General features: G+C 51.2%; 1 protein-coding gene across 1 annotated transcript; it reads left to right on the forward strand.

Moving 5' to 3' along the window:
* The first annotated feature begins 17,439 nt into the window (after positions 1–17,439).
* Positions 17,440–19,960, forward strand: FOXD2 (forkhead box D2). Its single transcript, XM_090271615.1, has one exon. It carries the CDS (start codon positions 17,678–17,680, stop codon positions 19,178–19,180), a length of 1,503 nt encoding a protein of 500 aa, XP_090127741.1. The 5' UTR covers positions 17,440–17,677; the 3' UTR covers positions 19,181–19,960.
* The last annotated feature ends 6,225 nt before the right edge of the window (positions 19,961–26,185 follow it).

Raw genomic sequence — 26,185 nt, forward strand, 5'->3', positions numbered from 1 at the left:
GCCCTTCCCCACAGGCAGGGGCCATCTGGGGGTCTCCTCGCCCCCAGGACTGGAGCGCTGCCTGGGAGGCCCCCCATCTCTTCTGTTGACTTGAGCCCACCTCTGAGCTCCCCATCTTTGCCTGTTGGACTGAGCATACCTGTTACCTCTTTCTCAGTATCCCATCCATGGGGAGAATCCTACCATATCTCAATCGTATTGACCTACACACGTACGGCAATATGTGAGCCCCTCATTTCTTCTTCCACCGTGAGCCCCACCTGTGCGCCCCCACCGCCCCGCCCCGCCAGCTCTGTTGTTGGTTCGAGGTCCCTGAGCTGGATCCCCAGGTTTCTGATGAATTTCAAGCCTTCAGAAGCCAGGCCTTCTTCCATCTCAAGCTGCCTTCCGGACTGCCTCCTTACTTCTTCAACATTCCCTAGAGTTTTTTTATAACACATTAGAGGTCAAACTCCTGGGTTCATGACTCCCTCTCTCTTCCCTTCATCCCCCACAAGTTTGATCCCCAACCCCAATTACCTGTCTGTCCTCGGTTTCTTACTGGGAGAGTGCTCCTCACTTCTACACAGACACACCTGGCTGAGCTCTTTCAGGCCCTGAGGACAGTTCTTCGAGATTCCTGAAACAAGCAGCACCAGGGTCTCCTGACTGCAAGGGGAGTTAGTAGGCTACCCACCACCTGGAAGATTTAGGACGGATGCATTAGGTTTTTTTGTTGTTGTTGTTTTTGTTTTTTTTTTAAATTAAAGCTGGTCTGATTAAAAAGAAAGCAAGCTTTCTCTGGGCTTGGTGTCCTGGCTGGTGCCTGGGGGGAGTGATCTGGGAAGACAGTGGATGAGCTTTGTACAGGATCTTTGGTTGTCATATAGCATGAGCTCCTTGTGAATCATCAGGCAGAGAAGTTCATGGAGTAGGATTAGAATGAGATTAACTATAGCTGTGCACTTAGTAGGCCTAGTATATGCCATCACCTGCTGCATCCCAGAGGCTGGCAGAGATGAAATGGGTGTGCACATGAGTGTATTTGGCTAGTAGGTTTATTGGCTGTCTTATTACTTCCAACTTCCTTGGGTAAGGGAGCAGGGGCCATTCCTCCAAGCACTTACTGAATGTGCCATGTGCTGTGCTAGGCTTTGGGAATAAATACATCACTAAACAAATGGGCAAGATCCCTGCTTTATGGTGCTTAGGGACCAGTGAGGGAGAGAGGCTATCAATCACTCCTCAGAGAAATGAGACAAGTGCTCTGTATACTTGGACTCGAAGTTCAGTCCATGCACCTTCACCTTATTAGAAATGCAGAATCTCAGGCCCCACTTTGCACCCACTGAATCATCAGATTGTGCATCTTAACAAAATTTGCTAGTGGTTAGTATACAGTATTATGGAGAAAAGGCACTGGGCCAAGGCTGGGGGCTCAGTTTAAAAGGCTAAAGCTCCCTATTTAAAGAATGGGATCAGGCTGCAGAACCACACACACACACCCCTCTGCATTTGTGAACTAGGCTCTACACCATCAGCTATACCCCTCGTCTTACTTTCTTTGCTAAATTGGGAGCTGGGGCAGCAGGGACCTGAACTGCTTCATGACTGTCCCCAGCACCAAGGACAGGGCAACACTGAGCAGCCAGAGGTTGCTGTGTGAGGAAGGGAGTTGGCCTTTGACCCTATCCTACTCTCTGGTACTGACCCAAATGCTAAGCATAAGGCTCTCCCAAGCCCCTCTGCCCCAGGGATCCAGTCTAGCAGGGTTTAGATTAGATGTGGGAAAAGGTAGGGAGGGTATCAGTGTGCGCTGAGCCCAGGGTGAATGTGATTTGCATATTGGACATGCCTGATGCACATCTCTTAGATATAAGAGTTTAAAGCTCTGGGTAGTGATGCAGGTGAGGGTGGAAAGCTGGCAGCTCATGGAAAGGAAGAGTGCAGGACATCTGAGAACATAGGGAGACTGTCTTTGGAGGTAGGGCAGTTGGTCTGTACGGTCTGGTAGGAAACACCCTGGTTAGACTCCCATCCTGGCTGCTAACCCCTTTGAGCAAGAGTCAGAATGCATTTGCCTGATGCATAACAGCTCTTCACTTAATATTTGTTGAATGATTGGCTAACTGAATGAATCCCTAGTGTCTATTGTGCCTGATTTACTGAATAATGACTTGGCTGACAGTACTTTGGCACATTCTTATCCACTCTCACTTATGGTACTTACAGTAACCAGCAAAAGAGGTGGAGGTGGAGGCTATTTCCCCATTGGTCCAATGAGAAAATTGCCCGTGCCTGGGGCCCAGCAAGTAGCAAAGATTCAACCTGGTTCTCTAAGGAGTACAGCTCCACAAAGCTCAAAATGCAAACTTTTTTTTTCCTGCCTCAAATGGTGTTACAGCCTCCCTGCTTCGAAGCACCTCTTGATAAACTCCTTCCAAATCCAAGAAATTTTCAGGGAAGGAGGATACGCTCGCTTCTCGCTCTACTGAAGCCAAGAAATGCTTCTTGAGCTCTGAATTTCATTCTTGCCACCACCTTAGAGGTATCTGTCCTTGGGATCTGGGGACAAGGAGGAGGTGGTGGGAAGTGTCTGCATGGAAATACTAGAAAGGTCACTCCTGAACTGGAAAGTCAAAGATTTAATTTTGAAATACCTCTAATATTTTTTCATTCAACAGCATGGAGGGCTGGCTCACTGTGTGCCAGGCCCTGTGCTGGGCTCTGAAGCCCATATAGATACAAATATGAGACTGTTGATGTCCTAAGAGTTCATTATCTGGAAATCTATACGAGGAGGGACCCAAAAAAACCTGGAATTATTTTCTGGAGGGTGGGTCCCTTATATTACAGGCTTCTCCCACTAGGTGAGTGTTTTAGGAACCCATCTGTATCAGTGTACCAGCTGGCATTGTTGTGAGAGGCTGTGTTTGGCTTCAGTACATTTTTTTTTTTTTAAGACTCAATGCTTTTGCCCATTTCATGATGGGAGATTTACAAGCACATCTGTCCACACTGTTGTTGACCAAAAATGACGTCGCCACCATGACCCACCCTTTCTATTCACCTGATCTCACCCCAAGTGACTTATTTTTTGTTTCCCCGATGATAAAAAGGTCCTCAAAGGGAAATGTTTTGCCAACACTGAAGAGATGAAACAAAAAACAGCACAAGCACAAAAAGGCATCAAAATTGATGAGTTCAAAAACTGTTTTGAGCAATGGAAAAAAGTTTCAATGTGTGTATTGCATCAGATGGAGAGTACTTTGAAGGTGACTGAAGTTTAAACATGTAAGAATAAATACACAAGTTTTTATAAATAAATTATGTTTTTTGGGGGGGTCACCCTCATATGTCATAGAGTGTCCTAAGAATGTTGACACTTGGGTACATGTTCAAAACATAAAACAAAGCTCTACTCCAACTTGGTTTTTACAAAGCACTAAGCACTTTTTATCTAGAAACAGGATTTCAATATGGATATATTTTCTTCCCCTAAAAAGGAAGACAGATTATTAACACCTAATTTTTGTTTTTATTGAATTGAAACAAGTGTATAATCTAACAAGTCAAATGGCAATGATAGGGTTTTCATGGTGCCTTGCCCCTTCTCAGGACCCTGCTTTGTCCCCTAGAAACATCTACTTTCAATTCAAATCTGTCTCTTTTGAAATATACTTCCATATTTCCAAGCTTACACTCCTCTCTTGAAACAGTAATGAATAACTTCCTATCACCTATAAAATTTCTATTTCTTCCAATTCCCACCCAAATGACCGAATTTTAGTTAAATTATTTTTAGCATTTACATATTATTACTATATAAATATTGTTCTCTGATAGCTACTAGTGTACCATGATTACAATTTCTTTGGGTGGAGGTGCAACTTTTTATTTTTCATGAAGTTTAATGCCTTATTTTTTTTTCCATTTGCTTACCATTCTTTGTACTCATGGCTAAATCTTCCCTAATTTTCACGAGGTTTAACTTATCAGGTAATCTGTCATTGCTTTGGGTCGTTGTGTTTTCCTTTCCTGGGGACACCTCTCCCCTAGCCCTCTGTCCTCCAGCCCATGTCTGCTACACAGATGTGGACCTGTTTCTTCCACTGTTTTCCTTGGAATTCCCTTCATCTCTATTCTGTGTTGGATTCTCTGTGTCCTGGATTCCATAGCTTCCTTTTTCTTGGTTTATTTCTTTGTTTCAGTCAAGGTCAATTTGGGGGGAAATTTTGCACAACTGAAATTAAGATGATTACTTTAGCATGAGAAGCTAAGTGCGTTTTCACAATGAAACAGTTGGATTAAAGTTGTGTTTTTGTAGCCATTTGTTCTTTGGGGATGGGAGCTGAGGAAGAGGAGAACAGCAGGTTGTTTTCTGGGTTCAGTGTGCACTAACTCCTAGGAAGGTGGGAAGATGGCTTTGTGTTGTGGAAATGAGGGGTACCTGTTTTGGTTAGAGGATGAAGGCAGGGGGATGGTTCTGAGTTCCTTATAGGAGTAAGTGAGCTGAGGGGGCTGCTTTCTGATTTAGGGGGACTTGGAGCACAGGAAGAATGATTTTGGACCCAGGATGGTGCTGAGCTGGCTAGAAGACCTGTTGGGAAGAGGCCAACATCATGCTGGCACATGGAAAATCAAGTACATAGGAAAGTGACATCCTTGGCAGAAACACTGGAAGTGTAACAACGGAGAGGCTCTTTCAGGCAATTTTGAGAGCTGTGGGCTTCACCTAGGAAGGCAGAAGGGAAAATAAAGAACACAGAGAACTCTCCACTATAGTGACTGGGTGGGTTTTAAGCCTCTTTGGGTGATCCTAGGAGGATGGGGTGGGAGTGGGGGATGATTTTGCAAGATACAGGAGGTTACAGTTAGTCTCCTTTTAAAGGAAAAAGTTCTGTAGATCTCTAGTACTGACTTTAATTTTTTTCATTATAACGTAAGTTAGTATGGGCAGATATAAAATCCTTAGACTTGTACTTTTATCTTTTATGCAACTATAAAACACAGTTTTTTTATAAATTAAATTCAATCAGCTACAAAATTCAAATTCATAACACTAATAAAATGCAAAATAAGATATTGTTTTACTGAAAATAAACCACTTGCATCTTGAATGTGACCCTGACTGCTCCATCTCAGCTCTTTTGGGTTTGGTGTTCCTTGAGCCATGTGATGAGTAAATTCACCCACATTTTTTTTCTTTTGAATAAACTGTCAACAGCTGGCCCAAACAAAGCAGTTACTTATAAAATCTATATTGGTTTTCTTGGCCTTATTACAAGATTAAAGTAGCACTACTTGATAACAAATGCAAATAAAGAATCTAAATATCTGTTCTCTGATATTTACAATATTAGGAGGTCCTCTAAGTGATCCAGGATATGCTCACATGAATGTGTTTTAAGATTATTGCAATGAATACACAACATTCAAAAGTGTTCATAGCCCTGGTTAGTGTGGCTAGGTGGATTGAGTGCTGGCCTGTGAGCTGAAAGGTCGCTGGTTTGATTCCTAGTCAGGGCACATGCCTGGGTTGCAGGCCAGGTCCCCAGGTAGGGGCATGTCAGAGGTAAATGACCAATGTGTTTCTCACACATTAATGTTTCTCTTCCTTTCTTTCTCCCTTCCCCTTTCTCTTAATGTAAATAAATAAAATCTTTTTTAAAAGTGTTCATACATTTCTATATGTATAAGAATATGTTCTTGGACTGTATTTTGAACTAAGTTCTTGAAAAATTTAAAACACCTTTATCTAAATAACTCTTAAGTTAGAGGAAAATTGAAATTGCAGACCATTTATAAATTAATAAAGGTAAGAACAGTACATACCAAATCCATAAGATGTGCTCGGAGGAAATTCTATAGCTGCAAATATGCCATTAGAGGGTGTCTGGGGTAGGGTGGGGAGACCAGTTAAAAGGCTACTGCAGCATTCAAGCAGGAGAGGATGGTGGCTTGGGGGAGGCAGCAGTGGCAATTGATAAAAGTAGGTATCTAAAGGCAGGGAAACAATCAGTTATTGGCAAAAACCCTCATTATTGCAGAGATTACAAACTTTCCCACTTAATCATAATCTGATGTCTCTGACCCTGAAAGCTTGGGGATGGTCCTTGGGCTGGTAGACATTCTGGTCTGGCTTGACTGATTTAAGGAGTAACTAATCTCAAAAGACTTATCAGTTACAGAGCAAAGAGAGAATATTGTCTACTAGCGACCATTCCGCCATTGCCCCAGGAAGCACTCAGGCTAGCTGGTCTTACCCATGAGTTCTGTCAAATCATCAAGGAATCTATTTTTCTAGTTATACAAATTGTTCCGGAACCCATCCACACCCAAATAATAAGTCATCCCAATTCTATCTGCTTAATTACATTATCAAAACCTGATAGAGCCCTGACTGGTGTGGCTCAGTGGGTTGGGCATTGTCCTGCAAACCGAAGGGCAGCCAGTTCGAGTCCAGTCAGGGCACAGGCCTGGGTTGTGGGTTCAGTCCCCAGTTGGGGATGTACAAGAGGCAACCAATCTATGATTCTCTTTTATATCTATGTTTCTCTCCCTCTGCTTCTCCCTCCCTTCCCCTTTCTCTAAAAATAAATTTAAAAAAATTTTTTTAAAAAGCCTGATAGAGGGTTGAGCAAACAAAATCTAGCCATTCTCACATATAAAAGAAGGTGCAGAATTCCTTAACAAAATATCAGCAAAATGAATCTGGTGGTATATATATTACAAACATGTATGATTCAATACAATTTATTCCTGGAATGCAGAGTGGCATCAAAATTTTAAATGCTCCACTTTATAGATGCTGAAATTGGGGCTCAAAAAGGCTAAGTGACTTAGCCAGGTCAAGCTGCAAAGTAATCGATTCAGAACTTGACCTACGTGCAACTTACTCCAGTCATTCTCTTTCTGAGGAAGAGGCCAGTGGAGGTAGAAACTTGGTTGGAGAGCTCCAGGCACCACTAAAATTCCTCAGCTCACTCCAGTATTCCCCACCCACTCACACCCATAGTCTGGATCTGGAACGGCACCTTTCCAAGCCAAGTGGCAGGTTTTGGTTTCCTCTTTCTTTCAGTGTTTCTCTTCCTCCCTCTTTCATGCCTTCCCTGTCCCTCTCCTTTCCGTGTACCCTGTCTTTCTCCCTTCCTCTCCCCTTAACAAATTTTTTTGGGACAAATACGCCACCTATTGCCCACCTTGTATGAACCTGATTCGAGCAGGAAATTGGTGGAATAAAGCCAGGATCCATTTGGATGGTATTTGGAGTGGGGAGTGGCTTCTGGTGAATGAAAAGCACTTTCTCCAGTGGGGAACCCAAATATTTGGTGTGGGAGAGGAAAACTGGCTGCAGTTTCCACCTCCCACAGGAAGCCCTCCCAGATCCTCGCTTCTCTCCACCCATCTTCCCTCACATTCTTCTTGGAATCCCTTGGTAGCCTTCCTCTTTAGAAGGACTGGGAGTGGGGGTTGACTCTATAAGAGGCAAGTAGAGGAAAGCGTGCTGGGCTGGGTCAGGAAACCTGAGTTCTAGTCCCTGGTCAAATACTTAGGCAAGGCCTTTCCTTTATCTGTTCTTCACAGCAATTCACAACTTTCTCCAAGCTCCTTGATTGCCAACTCCCCTCCCCCCACACCAGCTTAGGACTCAGGGATGCATCAGACACTGCCCTGCTAAGAGGAGTCAAATATCCATGGGTGACAATATAGTGTGTAGAGTGCTAAAAAATGAGGGAGCTATTAGGTCATCCTAATTGCTCACCAGTTCGGTCCTCTTTCTCAGGTTTCTCTGAAATAAGAGAGTATGTGACCTGTTCTCCCTGCCTGGGTGGAATGGCCTTTGTAACTGCTAAAACCATTGTGATGGTGGATGAGGCTATCCCACCCTGCCCAGCTGAGGGTATCCCAGAACAAGGCCTGTGTCTTCTCTGTCCACTGTTTCCATCACTGGGCAGCCTGGCTAGGACTGGGCATACCAGGCTTTGTCTGAGCTACCTCTTGTCTGGAGGCTGGACTTGGGGTTCAGGGGTGGAGCAGACCTAGAGACAAGATGCCTGGACACTGCTTGAGGGAGACACAGGCCCCACCTTAGGCATCAGATTGTCTTCCTGAGTTGTGGAGGGGCTGGGGGCTTTGCAGGTTTCATGAGGAAGGCTTCCTGGAGGAGGTGAGCTCTGGTTTCATTTTTGAAGGAAGGGAGCAGAGGGCCTGTTACTCCAGTTCCTATGAAAATCCCTTTCCTCCATCCTATCCCCTGTACAGCCTGGCAGACTAAAAAAGTCTGACTATTTCCAAAACAAGGTGGCACTAAGAGAAGAGCCTAAGTCAGAGGAATGGAAACAGAGAAAGAGTGCAAGGAAATCTGGGGCCCTGGCTAGCAGCCTTGCCTAATTTGCTGTTTGAAGGGCAGCAAGCCAAGGCTTACAGGCACCCACCAAGGCAGGCTTTCATGCCCCTTCCTTTAACACTATAGCCACCAGCCGTATTTTCAGGTTGAGGTCCATAGAATATGTTCGGCACACAGTCATGTTTTTTATTTTATATTCTTCACACTCAGACTTATTTGAATGATTCCATTGCTTCTTTTAAAGTATTTATTTAATTGTTGAATAGCTAATACATTTACTTGGCTTTAAAAGTATAAGGAAGTAGCACTAGCTGCTGTGGCACAGTTGGTTGGAGTGGTGCCCCATAAACCAAAAGGTCGGGGGTTTGATTCCCAGTCAAGGCACATGCCTAGGTTTGGGGTTCATCATATGCGAGAGGCAACCAATCCATGTTTCTCTCCCTCCCTTCCCCTCTCTCTAAAATCAATAAGCATATCCTTGGGTGAAGATTTTTAAAAAAGAATAAGGCAGTAGCCCTGACCCGGTGGCTCAGTTGGTTGGAGTGGTGTCCCATAAACGGAAAGGTTGCGGGTTCTATAGCTGGTCAGGGCACACACCTAGTTTTGCGTTCAATCCGCACATTTCAATCCCCATCTGGGCATATGGGAGGCAACCAGTCCATGTTTCTCCTTCTCTCTCTCTCTCTCTCTCTCTCTCTCTCTCTCAAATCAATATATCCTCAGGTGAGGATTAAAAAATACATAATTAAATAAAGTTCTCCATTTAGCCCAATAGATAATCAGTTATTAGTTTTTTAGTTATCCTCCTATTTTTGTTGCATATACAAACCAAAACAAATATACATTATTTTCTCCTTAAACACACACACATAATTGGAAACATAATGTATACAATGTTATATATCTTGACTTTTTTTTCATTCAACAATATACACTGGAGCTCTTTCCAAATAAATACATCAAGAACTTCCTTATTTTATTTTACCCAGCACACTATCCCCATATGTAGAGGTGCCATTATTTAACCAGCCCCCATTGATAGACAATTTATTTACATCATTTCCAACCTTTTGATATTCCCAGGCCAGCTGCGATGAGACCATATGCATATATTATGCATGCGGGTATACCTGCAGGAACAGTTCCTAAAGAGCATTGCCACGAAGCCCTTGTCAGGGCACCAAGCTCCCTGTGTATCCACACTGGCTCTTTTGGGAGCTGTTCTCTTTTATTTCTCAAAGGGACCCTTGGTGACGGTGGTCAGAATTTCACCTCTTCAAACCTCACTGCCCTCCTCCCCAGCGACCTCCCCATCAGTCTCTCACCAGGCCCCTCACTAAGTGTTTTGGCCTCTGGGCCTGGGAAGCCTGGGCACTTGCCACCTCCATCCTAGGTGGGGTCTGTGCCATGGCCATCCACCTGTCCAGGGGGATGGCTCCTTTTTCCTTCTACTTCCAAGTACTGGGCATCAGTGACAGGTGTAGGAAGCTAGCTCTTCGAATCTCCACCATCACATCTCCAGACCTCCTGCCAAATGTTGCCCTCTCCCCTTCTATAGGCCTTCCCCATATGGGGCTCCAACTGACTCCCTTCTTTGGATCACAGAATCAGATTTGCTCCTCTCTGGCCTCAGATTTCAGATTTTATTGCCTCTAATCCCCTAAATCTGAATGGCCCCAGCTTTGTGGGAGGAAGTGGATGAGGGGAGGTCAAGCAGAGTCCTCTGTGAGAGGCACGCCCATGACTAAGGGGGAGCCAAACTGCATGGCTGCAAGCAAGGCCCTCAGCAGCCAGGGACTCCCTGGATTGGCCCACAACTGTGATGTCAGCTCATGTAGCAGGTGGTACCACCTGGGGCTGATTTAGGCTAGGATGACCAGGAGCCTAGACAGGGCAAGGCATGCAGAAACATGATTATTATTATTGCTGTGAATGGCAATTGCTCCTACTTGGAATTGTAGGTAGGGCACAATAGTTAAGAGCCCTGATTATTGAGCCAGACTGTCCAGAACAGGGGATGTAATTCTCACAGGTCAGGTGAGGAAATTGAGTACTCTGGGAGGGGCAGAGGCATGTCTGAAGTTGCACAGGAAGGCAGCAGCAGGAATGGGAGTAGATCCCAGGTCTCTCAACTCAGGCTCCACTGCTCCTTTCCAGTTGCATGAACAAACCAGGGGAGGTGCATTTTCCTGGCAGGTTGGAGCAGACATCTTTAAAAATGTCAAGGTGGGAGGGGGCAGCAAGGAACCTCACTGAGGCTTCCTGACCCATAATGGGCTCCAACTAGAGTATTAAGTCTCAGGAGTCCCTGCAAGGTGGTGGGCTAGGAAATTTCTTTGGTCTCTGTCTCCAACTGAGATATTTGAATACTTTACAAATGAGGAAACTGGGACTTAGAGAGATCCCTTGTCTAAGACTAATAGTAGTAGAAGCATAATTTGAGCCCAGCTCAGATCAGGTGTGAATGGAGGGGGTGGGGGGGTTGTTAGAGATGAGACTGGACATGCAGATGAGCACCAACCAGCAGCATCTCTAAGAGGGCCTCAAACTTCAGGGCAGGTGTCACTGAGGCCTCATGCAAATTATATGCAAACCACTCTCCCAGTTTCTCTCTTAACTTTATTTATTTATAAAGATTTTATTTATTTTTAGAGAGAGGGGAGGGGAGGGAAAAAGAGAGGGAGAGAAACATCAATGTGTGGTTGCCTCTCACAAGCCCCAAACTGGGGACCCAGCCTGCAACCCAGGCACGTGCCTCCACTGGCAATCGAACCGGGGACCCTTTGGTTCGCAGGCTGGCGCTCAATCCACCAAGCCACGCCAGCCAGGTCTCTCCCTTAACTTTATAATTTCAAGCACCAGGACTCCTATTGCTGATCTGATCTAACATCTCAACAGCACCCTCTGAGTGGGTATTAGCAGGAGAAGTTTCAGGGCAGAAGGGAGGATGGTATTTGCCTGAATTGAGACTGTTCCCAGCCTCCAGCTGACCTGGCTGTTGTTATAAGACCCCTGAAATGTGGAACCCTTCAAAGTAGCTTGATCTGGGGCTGGGGTAGAGGGAAGGAAGTCTGACCTTTCAATGAATCTTTGTCCTCCTTTCCTTCCTTACTACCCCCCCACACCCTCCTGCATTTCCCCTCTCCTATGTCAAAACTCCTCCAACCAGTCCTCACCCCTTAAAACGAGCCCTTCCCTACATCACCTGCTCCCCATTCAGGTGACTGGAGAGAGGTCTGGTCTAGGAAAAAGGTGAGGAGGGATCTAGTTCCACCTCTGCTACCAATTTACTGTATAACTTTGGGGAAGTCAGCCCAGTCCCTGGGTCTCAATTTCCCCATATGGGAAATAAACTTTGAAAACCGACAGTCCAATTTTGGGATGAATTACTTCGCTCCTTTACTGAGGGTAGTGGGTGGGGGCGGGAAGAAGGTAGGGGGAATGGGAGTCAAACAGTACACCCAGCATACAATGCAAAGGGTGAGTGGAGTTGGTGGATTAACAGTCTCTTCGGAGAAAGGCGAGGCTGGAGGCAGGTCGTCTGTGCAGTGCCGGGTGCGAAAACTGAAGTCGAGGGTTCAGGTTTTAGGTTCTGAGAAGCTCAGAGTAGGAAGGGGGTAAGATGCGTTGGGCTCTGGAGAAGGCTTCCTTCTGGAGGAAGCAGGATTTGAACAGGGTTTTGAAGCGTAGGTACAGGATGGGAAAGGAAGCAAGCATTTATAAAGAGGGGTCTGGAGGTTGTGCGTCTCTGGATGACTTTGCCAAAGGGGTGGCGTGGTGCGTGGGGAAGGAGAGCTCTAGTCCCAGATCTTGTCGTCCAGTTCCTGACTGCGTGGACGCGCGGCTCCTCCAGAGGGCACTGTTCCCTAGGAATCCGTAACTAGCGTCTGCGAGGCAAGGCGCTCTGCTTCCTTGGGACTTACTCCACTTGGCATCGGCTCGAGACCGCGGGCACCCGGCAAGGCGAGCCTTACGGGTTCCACCTCTCTGCTTCGGAATCAAAAAGGCTAAACACAGGCACGCGCGTTGCATAAGGGGCCAAGTTCGGAAGGCTCTATACCCTTCTTCCTCCAGCCCTGCCTCAGTTCAGGGCTCCGGAAGGGCGTCGGGTTCCCGAGGTTTGCTGCTTTAGCAGGCAACATGTAAGGTCGGAAGGAGGCCGCGGCTACAGCCTGCCCGACTGCCGGCAGCGCCGTACTTTTATGCTCTCTTCCCTGCCGCTGCTGCCATCTTCCCAGACACCTACCCAAGCTCGCACCCTCACACGTCCCCCACCCCCACCCCGGCTGGGTCTCGCTGTGGGTACGGAGCAAGTTTGCAGTCCTCCAACCAGGTCACGCCACTTCAGGACCGGGGTTAAAGGAAAGTCCTCCAGGGCAGTCACCCGCACAGATCGTGCTTTCGGGAGGGGAGGACTCGGGACTGGCGCGGATTGCTCAGGAAAGCACTCGGGCACCCAGAGCCACGGTTGCACAGAGGGGCACACCGACCCACACTCGTGGACAGAGAAACACCCTCTGACCCGGAAACTCAGGATGCACTTAGACATCAGGGGCACTAGACCCGAGGTTCCCTCTCCCACACATCTGGAAGCTTCCCCGGCTCCCCTGCAGGTCTGCTGAGCGTGCGGAGCCAGCCTTACGGCGGTGGCTGCGGAGCTGGCCCCCAGGTCGGGCGGTCGGGGAGCAGCGTTGTTCTCACCATCTCCTGGGCTCGAAACCCTCTTCCTACGAAAGAGAGTCGACAGGCCCCACAGCTCTCTCTGGTCTCAACAGCCGCACACAGTCCAAGGGCCATAGGGTGCTCAAGCGAACCCCACCACCACGTAGTCCCGGGATAGATAGGGCTGGGAGAGGGCTGTGGCCAGGCGTAATTGAGGGGAAGAGGCATTTCCTCCTAGAAGTGGAGGGTCCACAGGTGTCGGGGGTGCCGCAGAAGTGCCCGACCCCTGAGCCGGTGCTGGGGGGTCAGCAGGTGAGCTTCGCCGGTGAAGGCGCGAGGCCTTTTCAGTGCTGTGCTTGCAGAGGGCCCGGCCTCTTTCTGAACTCTGATCAGGAGTCCCGCTCCTGTGTGTAGGGTGCTCCGCCGCCTAAGGTCCGCCCCGCAGGTCACAGATCTGGAGTCTCCAGCCTCCCAGACAACCCAGAGTGCCCACTACTCTGGAGCAGGCGAAAATCTGGGGTCGGGAGATGTATAGGCTGCGCCCAAACATCCTCTCGTTCCGGAGCTTCCGGCTCGGGAAGGGATGGGAAGAGCGGACGACTGCGCGAGTCTGGTCACTTTCCCAGATGCTAGCCAGGCTTGGGAATAAAATGAGAAGTGTGAAGGCGCTGCGTAACCTTGCCCAGCCCAGGCCTTGCTTTGCAGCCTGGTCACACCAAGGCGCGGACCTCTGCGCTCCCCGAACCCTGGGAAGGCCTCGGGAAACCGGTCCGCGCAGCCACCCGCCTCTAGCTAGCTCAGCGCCCACTTCTCCAGTTTCTCGATTGACTTAATTATGTCCTCATAATCATCTGAGAACTCTCGTTTCTCCCGAGCTCGAAGAGCACGTCTACGTGGACCACAAGAAGGGAAGGAGGAAGTATACGGGGAGAGACGCTACGAACAGCAACACATCTGAATAAACACGCAACAACTTCTCCCGGTAATCCGAACATTTTGGAGTGAAAAACTGCCGAAAGGACACCTCCCCTCCCTCCAAACACTTCCTCCCTGTCGTTTCTGGGCTGCTCAAAAGAGGTGGCCAAATAGTGAAGCAGACACCCTAGTGAAGAAAGAGGCTGGGCACGCGGTCTTGTAGTAAGTCCCGCAGAGCTTGTTGCCGCCTGCTTTTTGGGAGCTGAAGTCATGGGTGCTGGAGCCCAAGCTTCTGGAAAAGTGCCCACGTTTTCGCAGCGGGGGTGGGGTGGGGTCGTAGAGGTGGGAAAACTGGAGCCACAGAAGAACGGGAGAAACTAAAGGAATCCCTAATCCCCCGTTGCCCTTCTTCCAGTCTCCAGTGCACTTATTCCTGGCATTATTCAAAACAGATGGGCCCAGAACCTTGGGAGGGATGAGAAGCTTCCAGAAACACCTCTCCTCAGGCAAGAGTGGAGTCGGGTACCGGCTAAGCAGTCATCTGAATAAACAGATTAGGTCTGGGCTGGGAGTGCAGACAGACACCTGAGCCCAAACCAACTGCTCCTCCACCCGCTTGATAAACCTGGCAAATCACATGATCTCGTGGGCCTCGATGATTTCCACTCCTGTAAAAGTGTGTGTGTGTGTGTGTGTGGATCATGCACCACTTCCACTTCGCAGAACAGGGGCTGGGAGCCTGTATCTCAGTTCCCAAACCTGAGTCTCAGCAGCAGCAGGTGAGGAGCAGGGCCAGGCAGAGGCAGGGGCCTGCAACGGCAGCTGCTCTGCATAGCTGTTTGTAGCATTAGAACCAGGGTGTATGGGCAGTAAATGCCTCGGCCAGTCTTCCCTGAGGCTGGGCATGGGGCTGGAGCCTGGGGAACCTGGAGAGCTCTGTTAAGGAAGGAAGCTACTTATTCACATTTGCCATTTTAAAAAGGAAGACTTTTAGAAGGTGAGATGGAATAGGATGGTGCCAGTCTTGTCTTTCTCTCCATTTACTTAAGACACTAGCAGAGCTGAGCTGGGTTGAACTGGTGTGTGGTAGACAGTATAGTGTGTCTGTGATGTCAGAGAGATTGAGCAAGCTGGGGATTTGTGTAGGGTTGTCAGGTAAAATTAATTTGCTAAATCTAGCAACCCTAGGTATGTGAATTTATCTGGACTTGTGGAAAAAACTTCTCTCCAAAGCTCTCCTCCTCCCAGCCCTATCACCTAGCAAATTCTGATTCCAGAGCCACTAGTCCCTGTCCAATTTCCTGTCCTCGGCTTTATGACTGGATCTCTTCTCTTTTTCCCAAGAAGAGTGTTTATGCAGGCCCTGCACACTAGGTGGATCTCCCTGGTTGAGGTCCTAGAGAGAAGCCCAGAGGAGTTGTTCTCACAGGATATGAGCAGTTGGACCTGTTTTCCACCCTCCTTTGGCTCAGGAGGATGGAGAACACTGGCATGAGGATTCTGTGACAAGGGTTGCCCACAGCCCTGGTCTGTCTTGTTGGAGAAGCCTAGAGGAGTCCTTTCCCTCACCCTTGGGGCCTCTGTTGCCCTACCTGTGGAATCGAAGAGTTAGATTTACACTAAATTATTTCATATATAGGAGGCTGCTGTTAGGTGAAAGCGAAAATTCACCTCATATCAGTCCTGCTGAGATACAGCCCAGAGAAACTGCAAATTCCTCTCACTGTCCTCCCAGTGCTGATCTACAGGGGACCTAATTCAGCACAGTGAGGATACGGCAGTGGTAAAGTGGTAACCCACCCAGTCAGGGGGCTGGACCAGGGCTTGAGATCAGGTAGGAGACTACACCACCTCCAACTTCTTTCTTCCTCCCCAAGAGTCTTTACAGTGCTCGCAATACCCTCTTCAAAAGTAGCCCAGAATGATTTGGTTACTACTGCATATTAGTTACGACCAGGGTGTTTTTCATCTCATTTTTACAGAAGAAACAGAGGTACAAAGAGTTATTAAACTGATCCAAGGTGGCAAAGCTGGTAAGTACAGGATTGGGACTCCAGAAGCCTGACTGCAGGCTGGCTCTTTGCTCTTAACTACTAAGCAAAGGAGGAAACTGAGGCTGGGAAGGGAAAGTAACCTGCTGACTGTCATGTAGTGTGATGGCGCAACGGCAGCGGGGTCTCAGGCCTCGCATGTCGGAGCTTTGGCCACTGCGCGGCGCTGTCCGGGCAGCAGCCTGTTCATCTGCTCAGTTCTTGCCTACCTCCCCTTTCACCCCCCGGAGGAGGAGACGGGCCCAGTTTGAGCGGGTGGGCCCAGTGTGAGCGAGTGCTGCTCGTTACTGGGTTCCTGGAGAGAGACCAGGGGAGAAAGAGGCCTAATGAGATGGAAGGGAACTCGGCTGACAAGTAAAAACGGCACAGGACCAACCTGTGTGCTCCTGATTCTGGGAGATGAAGGCAACACTGGCCCGGGGCTGCAGTCAGGGTTCACTGGGGGAGGTCTCCGTGGGAGTCCTGCTGCCTGTCTGTAGAGCCTACAAGTCCGGTCAGAAAGTTGGGGGGCAGCCCTTCAGTGCATCGACGGGATGGGGGAGAGAGGAAGACAGAGCGAGGGATTCCTCGACACTAACAGACACCCAGGCAAATGCAGGGTTTCCACAGGAAACGGAGACAAGGATTCACCGAGCGCGAGGAAGACAGAGTCACAGAGTCTGAGACAAACGGATACTGAGACAGAGAAAAGGTTTGAGTGCAGGCAAACTCAGAGCGATGGCCCGGACCGCGCTCCCAGAATGCGAGCGCCGCGCTGAAGCTTCAGGGAGGGAGCGACGGGCAGGCGGCGCACTCCCCGGGTCTCCAGCGCACACTCTCGAGTCTAGAATCCAGCGGCGCGGCCTGGGGGATGGTGGCAGGGTCCAAGCTTTGTGGGACAGAGAGGGGAGCAGTCGGAATCTCTCACCTCTCCGAGGCCCAAGGTTGAGAGCTCCAAGTTTGCTCCGCGCGATTACTCAAGTGCGTCTCCCCTTGGGCCGGAAGCAGCTCAGGCTCCCGCGGCGTTGCTCGTGGAGTCTCAGGCCCCCTTTGCATTTCTACTGCGCTTCGACTTCAGTGGCCCGGTGCTGCAGTGTGGACAGATGATGGCTGGGGGCTATCGCTATTTCTCCAGGCTCTGGCTGGCGCCCGCGTGAACCTTAACATACCGGGGCTGAGCACACTGAAGGCAGCGGCTCCAGGGAACGAAGGATTTGCGGGGTTTGCGGGGAGGAGGAGGACCCGCCTCCTGGCCGAGCCGAGCTCCAGCTGCCGCGGCTGTTTGTTCCCGCCGGGCCCCTCCGCGGAGCCACTCCACCCGCCCCCTCCCGCCCCGCCCCACCGGGGAGCTCCGCCCCGGGTTCGCGTTCTTCCGCCTTAGGCAGCCGCTAGGCGGGAGGGACGAATTTCCCGACCCTCCCCCTCCCCACATCCTGGGGGGACCCGGGGCCCAGACTGGTCAGGGTGAGAGGAGGCCTGAGCTCCTTCCGGGTGCAGGCCCGGGCCCGGGCTCCCGGAGCCACGGAGAGAGCCGCCAGTCGGATGCTCACCGAGAGGTGAGAGCGGCCAAGTTGGGCCACGAGGGGGCGCTGCGGAGCTGGGGGGGAACCCCTCCCGGCCCGCCTCAGTCCTCCGCCCCCTCCCCGCCCGCGCGCAAAACACACTCGCCCCAGAGGCAGCGCGGCGGAGCCGGAGCCGCGGCCGGAGCGGAGCCGAGAACCACGGTGGTGGCGGCGGCACCATGACCCTGGGCAGCTGCTGCTGCGAGATCATGTCCTCCGAGAGCTCCCCGGCCGCGCTCTCCGAGGCGGACGCAGACATAGACGTGGTGGGCGGCGGCGGCGGCGGCAGCAGCGGTGGGGGGGAGCTCCTTGCCCGCCCCGGGCCCCGGGTCCCGCGGGACGTGCTCCCTCACGGCCCCGAGCCTCCCTCAGAGGAAGCCGAGGCCGACGCAGCTGAGGAGGAAGAGTCGGGCGGCTGCTCGGACGGCGAGCCCCGCGCTCTAGCGCCCCGGGGGGCGGTGGCCGCAGCGGGAAGCCCTGAGCTAGGCGCGGCGACGGCCCGGGGCGCGGCGGGGCCGGGACCGGGACCTCCGTCGGGGGGCGCGGCGACGCGGAGCCCGCTGGTGAAACCGCCCTACTCGTATATCGCGCTCATCACCATGGCCATCCTGCAGAGCCCCAAGAAGCGCCTGACGCTGAGCGAGATCTGCGAGTTCATCAGTGGTCGCTTCCCCTACTACCGGGAGAAGTTCCCCGCCTGGCAGAACAGTATCCGCCACAACCTCTCGCTCAACGACTGCTTCGTCAAGATCCCCCGCGAGCCGGGCAACCCGGGCAAGGGCAACTACTGGACGCTGGACCCGGAGTCGGCCGACATGTTCGACAACGGCAGCTTCCTGCGGCGCCGCAAGCGCTTCAAGAGGCAGCCCCTACCGCCGCCGCATCCACACACGCACCCTCACCCGGAGCTGCTGCTGCGCGGCGGGGCTGCGGCGGCGGGGGACCCGGGCGCCTTCCTGCCGGGCTTCGCCGCGTACGGCGCCTACGGCTACGGCTACGGGTTGGCACTCCCCGCCTACGGCGCCCCACCTCCGGGTCCGGCCCCGCATCCTCATCCACACCCGCACGCCTTCGCTTTCGCTGCCGCAGCCGCTGCCGCGCCTTGCCAGTTGTCGGTGCCCCCCGGCCGTGCCGCTGCGCCTCCCCCCGGACCTCCGACGGCCTCAGTGTTCGCGGGCGCGGCCTCGGCTCCGGCCCCTGCGCCAGCCCCAGGCACAGGCTCGGGCCCAGGCTCGGGCGCCGCAGGCCTGCCCGCCTTCCTGGGCGCAGAGCTGGGCTGCGCCAAAGCCTTCTATCCCGCATCCCTGAGCCCTCCCGCAGCCGGCACCGCGGCTGGGCTGTCCACCGCACTCCTGCGCCAGGGCCTCAAGACGGACGTGGGCGGTGGTGCAGGCGGCGGGGGTGCCGGGGCCGGGCAGAGGCCCTCCTTCTCTATAGACCACATCATGGGCCACGGTGGCGGCGGGGCAGCACCTCCCGGCGGAGGCGAGGGCTCGCCGGGATCACCGTTCGCGGCGGCGGCGGGTCCGGGGGGTCAAGCCCAAGTCTTGGCCATGCTGACTGCCCCGGCTCTGGCTCCAGTGGCCGGCCACATCCGCCTCTCGCACCCCGGCGATTCCCTCCTGTCCTCAGGGGCCCCGTTTGCCGGCAAAGTTGCCGGTCTCAGTGGCTGCCACTTCTGACCGCGTCGGGCTCTGGGCCACTTGGGCCCGCGCTCCTCAGCCTCTCCCAAGAGCTCCTGCGGTCCCAGCGGAACTCAGGGAGTCTATTTATGAAGATTCTCCAGACCTTGGGCCTGCGCGTGACTTGGCTCCACGCTCAGAATCTCGGCGCTAGTTGGGAGGAAGCGGGCTCCATCGCTCAGGGAGAGGCCCGGGTCTACGCGACGAGGTCGCAAGCCATGATCCCATTCCAGTGTGAGCAGTGAGAGGGGAGCGTCGGGGGAGTCTTTGCTTTTCCCGACCCTCTGCGCCTCCGGCAGTCCCGGAAGAAGGCTTTCCCCGGTGCCCTCCCAAGGCCCTGCGGATCCTGCCAGAAACACCACCTCCGCAGAGGGATCTTCCTCTCTATCTCTCCTCCACTTCTTCCCCAACTTTGAGGCCCTGCTTATCCAATATTATAATTTAAAGACATCTATTACCTGCTTCGTGCTTAAAAGAAAAATTCAAGTTATTTTCCCTTGCCGTTCTCCGAGGAAGCTCGTTCTCTCTGAAGCCTAAAGATGTGTCTACACAGGTGAAGCTGAACCAAGAGGTGAAGCGAGGGGCCTCCACAATCCCTGCGGAGACCCTGGATTCCACTCCACTGGGAAACATCCTTCCTCTTTTGTGTTGGGGTGCTTTTGAAGGAACTTTTCCTCTTACCCGAGGCCGGCTAGTCCAGCCAACCAGGGCCAGCAGCCCTTGTCGGCGTTCTGCACTGTCCCAGGCCCTGGGATATTTATTGTAGCTAAGGCAATGAATTTGGGGTGGGAGAGGAGGGTCTGGGTCAGGGACTGGAGAGGTGGGGGTGGGGTGGGCCAGGGCACATCCTGTGGCAGGGGGTCTTGTAATTAAGTGTAAATATCTGTACAGGGCTGCTCTCTGCATTCTCTGTCCACTGGGTGTGCATCGATTTAGAATTCTCCACTGATTTGTGAAATCATCTGATGGTTTGTGTGGAAGAAAAGAAAAATCTGTCTCCCTCCACTCCCCTTTGGTGTCAATTGAATAAATGTATGTGAACTCCAGTAGTCACCAGCTCTGCCTGCACTCTGGTTTTTACCTAGTCGGGGCTGTTCCAGGAGACCTCCAGTTTCTGGGCTGGGGTGGACTGAGGAAGGGCCCTGGGCAGTCAGGCAGGCAGAGGAGGGCTTAGGCTTACCATGTGTGTGGGAAACTAAAGCGTTGGCCCTTGCTGTCCAGGATTCCGGAAGGCCTGTGACCCCTCCAGAACTTTCATTTTCGCTATGGTCCAGGAAGGTTTTTGCATGGGGTTCCGCAGAGAGGTTTTGTTTCTAATGCACCTGGGGAGTCTCATCTTCAAGGTCAGACTTTAGCATGGGTTGGGCAGATCTGGGTGCCCAGTGCTCATGGACGCTCCACTGATTAAGTGCAATTTGAGTGTCTGTGTCTCTTGATGCATTTTCAGTACTTCTGTGCGCAGGGGACTTTTATGGAGCTTGTGATCCGTTTGTCTGGGTTGTCACATATCTGTACCTTGTTGGCCTTTGGGAGGGGTGAGTTTTATTTCAGGCTATCTGGTTGTTAATTTATTTGTGTCTTTGGGATTCTGTCACTGTCTCCCTGTCTTCTGAAAAGGAGAGAGATTTCTGTTGCCATTGTAGATAGAGACTTCATTGATATGCCTCCTGGCCCACCACCACGGGACAGCTGGCATGAAAGGCTTGAACTGGGGACTATGAAAACCCCTCTCTTTTCCAACCTAAGGTGTGCTGTGTGCTAAAGAAAAGACAGTGTAGTCCTACTACGCAGTTAGGGAAAGTCTCCCCTAACCTTTGAACTGTGCTCAAAGTCAGAACTTATTGCTTGAGGACAAAGTCATTGGACTGGGTAGTGTCTTCCATAAGCCGTTTGATCATTCCAGCTTGATTCCTGTACCTGGAACTCCCAGTGGCCAGACTTGCAAGCATCTTGGGTTAGAGGAGATGCTTTGGGTGAAACAGATGGTTACTTTGTAGCTCTTTTCTCTGTACATTCAGCTGAGGTCATAGAGGAGGAGTGATACAGAGGTGCAAAAGAGGGAGTTCAGCCTTCACAGAAAAAAGACACATGCAGAGGGCAAGGATTGGGAGACAAGTGACAGAGAAGGAAAAAGACAGATGTAGAGAAGTTAAGGGGAGCAGGCAGGGAGAAGCCATACAGACTTCTTGAACCAGATTCCCAGGCATTAGCAATAGTAGGAAAGGAGGAGGAGGAGGAAGAGAGAGTGCCCTCTAAGAAGAGAGTCAGAATCCGAATCAGGATGGGAAGACTGCACAGGACTGAGGGAGAGTGGTTGGGAACGTTGCAGACAAGGTTCCAGGTACCTATGGTAAAAGCAGCCCCTCTGGCAGAGGTGAGGTGCCCTCTCCTCCATCTTCTTGAAAGACTGAGAGTGGAGGGAGAATGAATACTGAGGACTAGCCACCTTTCCATGATTTTATCAAACAATCCCAAGAGAGGTAAGACTACATTCAATGGTAAAAAGAGGGGTGTCTGTTGATACTGGGATTATGGTCTCTGGCTGGCTGCTTGGCTGACTGACTTTGCTGAGTTTGACTTAATTTCTTTTCACTTGAGGAAGGTTGAACATGACGGTGAGTTTGTCTGCAGTAAAACATTTTGTGGCTTATGTGATCTCATTTACCATGAATCTATCTCTCCCAGGTATTAGGTTGGAGCTTCAAGTAAAAGCTTTATCAATTGGTTTTTCCTCTTTAGAAAAGAGAAAATTAAGTCAGCCAGAATTCATCTCTGATGGTGGTGGATGCATGAGATACAACAGCTATTTGCAGGAGAAGCAGCAAATCCTTCCAGAGTCCTCAATTTGTCTTTGTGAAAGTGTGTATGTGTGAACTTATCTGAGTGTATTACTTGGTGTTTACGTGTATATCAGGGGGTCCGTCCATATCAGGAAAATGTAGACATGAGAGGATTGGGGAAGAGTGAGAAACACCCTTTCAGGGGCTTCTAGGAAGCTTGGGACCTCAGACCCTTGACTCAGACCTGAGTTTCCCTGGGGTCAAGAAGGCCAGTTATAGGCCAGATGTAATTATGGCTGAGGACTAGGGTCCAGAAGAAAGCCACTGATGCCCAACTGGCCTTGAAAAACATCAGAAAAAGAATGTTGGGAGATCTGCACACAGAAGGCAGGGGAGAAGGAAGGTGTTTGGGAATTGGGACCCTTTTAGGTTGTATGGGCCAGGAACTTGTTAATTAGGAGCTGGCAAGGGCCGCCTGGGACCTGGACTGTAGGGAGGGGCAAAGAGGGTGAGGGAATTTCAGATTTTTCTGGTAGAGTCCTCTTCCTGCTCCTCACCGTTTCCAGACCAGAGGGGCTCTGTAAATTGCTCCCTCCCACCCTGTGGGTGCACAGGTTGGGTGTTCAGTGTAAGGCTCCTTACTGAGGAAGCTAGCCTTGAGGGGAGTGGTGAAATAGGCCATCCCATCTCCAGCGGTGCATGTGGGTTTCCCCACTATCTGGGTGGAAGATAGCTGAGCCTTTGCCCGCATTGGCCCCAACAGCCGGTGACAATAGTAAGAAAATATCCAGGGCATACCTTCAATTCTTGACGTGAGAAAAAATGCTAAGAAACAGGCTTTGGGGTTCGCAGAGTGCTACCGGCAGCGGGCAGTTTAAAGAGGAAGAAAATTGGCGTTTCACTGGTCAATTTCACTTCATTTCGTTCAATTTCGTTCAATTTCATTCCTTTTCATCCAGCGCCGAGAGGCCCCAGGCCGCAAGAAGGGGGAGGGGGTCTTTCCGGGCACAATTTCCCCCATCTTGCAGATTTACTTTCTATGGCAGAGAACAGCTTTGATTCTCAAAACTTTGATATTCTTCCAGCTACTGCTAAGGGCAGTTATTTTATTTTATTTTATTGAAGGTTATTTGGTTTGGGTGATCAAGGCACATCGGTGAGCCTCTCCTTCCCACTTCTGTCTTGCAGCGCAATTAAAGTGGTTAATTCTTTTCACCGCCGATTCTTCCCCATCTTCCTTTCTCCTGGGGCACCCCGGACCACCCAGGAGCGCGAGTTGAAGGTGGGGGAGGACACTTCCCCTCCATATCCAATTTGTTCTCGCCCCAGCAGGCGCGTCTTCGTGGTTACAAAGCGCTTTTCCCCTGATGACTTTTTTCCCCTTTTCAAAAATACTTCACTCTCTCCCCTTCAACTAGCAACTCTCCCCAGGCCCACCCCCTCCTCCTTTTCCTCTCGGGTTTATTTAAACTTCGCCTCCTCCAGCGCTGCCACAGCGCGCACTTAATGAAGTTGAAGGCTCGGTGAGCCCGGGTGAAGAGGGTTTGGAATCTGTTGAAAGGGGCGTTTTGTGACACTGATTGCGGCGGTGGTGGGGGCGGTCGCGGACCAGACAATGACTGATCGGTCCGGTTTTCCTCCGCATCGGGTCAGGCGAATAAAGGCGCCGACGCTGTTTAAACGAGGGACCTTACAGAAGAAAGGGAGAAAAGATTTTGAGTGTGGAGCGTGCCTGGTAGGATTTTGAGCTTAGGGGACGGACGATAGGAGGAGGCAGCTTGCATAGTTTTTATGGACCGGATTCGGAATTTAATTCCAACCCTGCGCATCCAGTCAAAGGCAAGGGAGAGAGAGCTTGGTTTGCGCCTAAATTATTCGGATACGTAGTTCAAAAGGTTGGGTAAGCTGGGTCCTAGAGATGTGTTCAGAACCATCCAGAATGATGAGACCTAGCTCACATTTGTCCTGGGGGCTGGTGCTCTGTGATTTCTGGAGAAATGGTGAAAGAGGACTGAAGGTGGACAGAGGTCGTACAGGAGAATTAAGCCTCCTAAAGCTTTTTGTCTATCATAGGATTTGAGAGCAAAACAAATGTTAATTTGAGTTTTGGAGCGGAGTTATTCTATTCTTTAAGGTTGGCATAGACACGTATCAATATAGAAAGCTCTAAGGGGAACAGAGGTTCCCAGCTCTGGTTTCGGAACGAATTTTTCGGCCAGCTAGTGGGCGCGGCGCGGGGCGGAGCGGGCACCGCCTCCTTTCGTAGCCGAGCGAGCCATTGCTGCTGTAGGCTGCGCTGCTTCAGAGGCCCCGAGGCTTCAGACTGCTGCGGAAACAGGGCGGCCCTCTCCGGTGTCTTCGTCCCCCGGGACGGAGTGGGCACGTTACCCTCGGGGTTGTATACGACCCTCGCCCGACTCCCAGCTCTTGTCTCGGGTCTCTGCGGAGCGCTCTCTTTTCGCTCCATACGGACTCAGAGCGGAAGTCCCTCGCTGTCTGTACCTTTGCCTTTCTCCGGGTGGCAGGCGTCTGCGCCAGGTGCCCTACTCACCACCAGGCCAGCCTCGGCAGTTTCGTCCTCCTGGAGGTGTTCGACAGGCTCCCGGTCCTGACTGTTCCCGTCCTCCCCTTACGCCCAAACCAACTCTCTTGACGTGCGCCGCTCGCTACCCGTGCGCAGCAAACCCAGCGTGCTCCTGCGGCAGGCGAGTCGCCTGTAGCTGCCACTACAGCGTCCCGTGCGTTGTGCGGTGGGGAGCCAGGGCCTTGATGCCCTCTGCTCGCTTCCCAACATTGGAAAATCGCCTCAGGCTGGTCTCACCTCCAGGGGATTTCTGTCAATGCAGTTAGAAGTATCTTTGGAATTGCGGTTGCACGGATCTTAGGACCGAAAAGGACGAATTATTGAGGGGGGAGCACAAAACATTTAAATTCGTTTCTTTGATCTATAAAAATCACCGCAGCCCTGAAAAACGCATTTCATATGATTTGTGTTGACAATGCCAGTGTGTGTGGGTCAAGGTGGGGGTCACTGAGGATACAGGAGTGGGGCTTATTGTCCAAATTGATTTGCAGGGCTACTTACAAAGGGGCTTCGCTCTTTTCCTCTCTCCCCCAGCAGGTGTCGGTGCCGCTAGCACTCCTGGCTTAGATACCCCATCCCATTCAGACACAGACCTGCTAGTCCTGGCTGGGTTTCGGGAGACCACTCCCCCCACCGCCCGCTCCCCATCCTTGCTTTCTTTCCAGGCTGCATCTTCTCTTGGGCTCTGTGGGTTCACATCTCGATGGCGAGTTCCATGTAAATGTCCCAGACTTTTGGAACTATTTCGGCTTGCTGTGAGTCACCCCAGTCAGAGAGTAGTTGGCGAGGTTCTCTCTTAATTAGCGTCGGACCCAGATGGAAGCAGCTTAGAGGGGCTTGAAGACCTAGGGCTCTGCTTTCTGCTTTGGAGTGGAAGGAACCAAGTCCAGATCACACAGCAATTCAGTTACGAAGCTGGGGATTGGATTCAAGAACCTGGGCCCTCTGTACATGAAGTTGGATCCTGGGGCCAGAAGCGCTGCTGGGTAGGCTTTGTGCGCAGTTCCTCACGTTTGGGCTGCCCCAAGCCAGTGAGGCTTTGTGGAAGCCCAGGCAGGCTGGAGGATGGAGGATCATTCTGAGTATCCTTTTGCAAACCCAAGGTCTTCAATATAGCGCTGCAAGAGCAGATGGACTATGAGGCTGCTTCTGGGTTCTGATCTGCCCCAGGCAGAAACTGTGGCCTCTGGTGCGCACCTGGCAGCTTGATCCCTCAGTTTCTCTGTTTACCATCTGAAGAGTGAGACCAGTATCAGAGCTGCCTGTGTCCAAGAACAGTTATCCCGTCTGAGGAACTATCTAGTAAGGCTCAAACACAGGAAAGTTAATTTGCCTCCAGCCCTGGACAGCCCTTTCCTCTCTGGCTCCTTCTTCGATCCACAAATATTTATTGGGCACCTACTGTGTGCTGGGCATTGTATTGGAGGTACAAGCAGTGAACACCTGCTTAGTGTCATTACAAGAAATCTAACTCTGGTATTGAGAACCCAAGCAAAGGTCAAACAAGTGATTATCACCACATTTGAGGTAAAAAATATGTTTGGTGTTTTAAGGGTTAATGGTGGCAGGTTTCCACTTTATGATGATGGTTCCAGGTATTACAGTCCATAGGTGTGTATGTACTTTTTGGGTATTTGAGGG

Source organism: Furipterus horrens, unplaced genomic scaffold, assembly GCF_987537825.1.
Source record: "Furipterus horrens unplaced genomic scaffold, mFurHor1.1.pri manual_scaffold_3, whole genome shotgun sequence".
NCBI classification, from domain to species: domain Eukaryota; kingdom Metazoa; phylum Chordata; class Mammalia; order Chiroptera; family Furipteridae; genus Furipterus; species Furipterus horrens.

Coding starts and splice junctions, on each gene's coding strand:
- FOXD2 (XM_090271615.1), top strand. CDS start 17,678: ATGACCCTGGGCAGCTGCTGCTGCGAGATCATGTCCTCCGAGAGCTCC.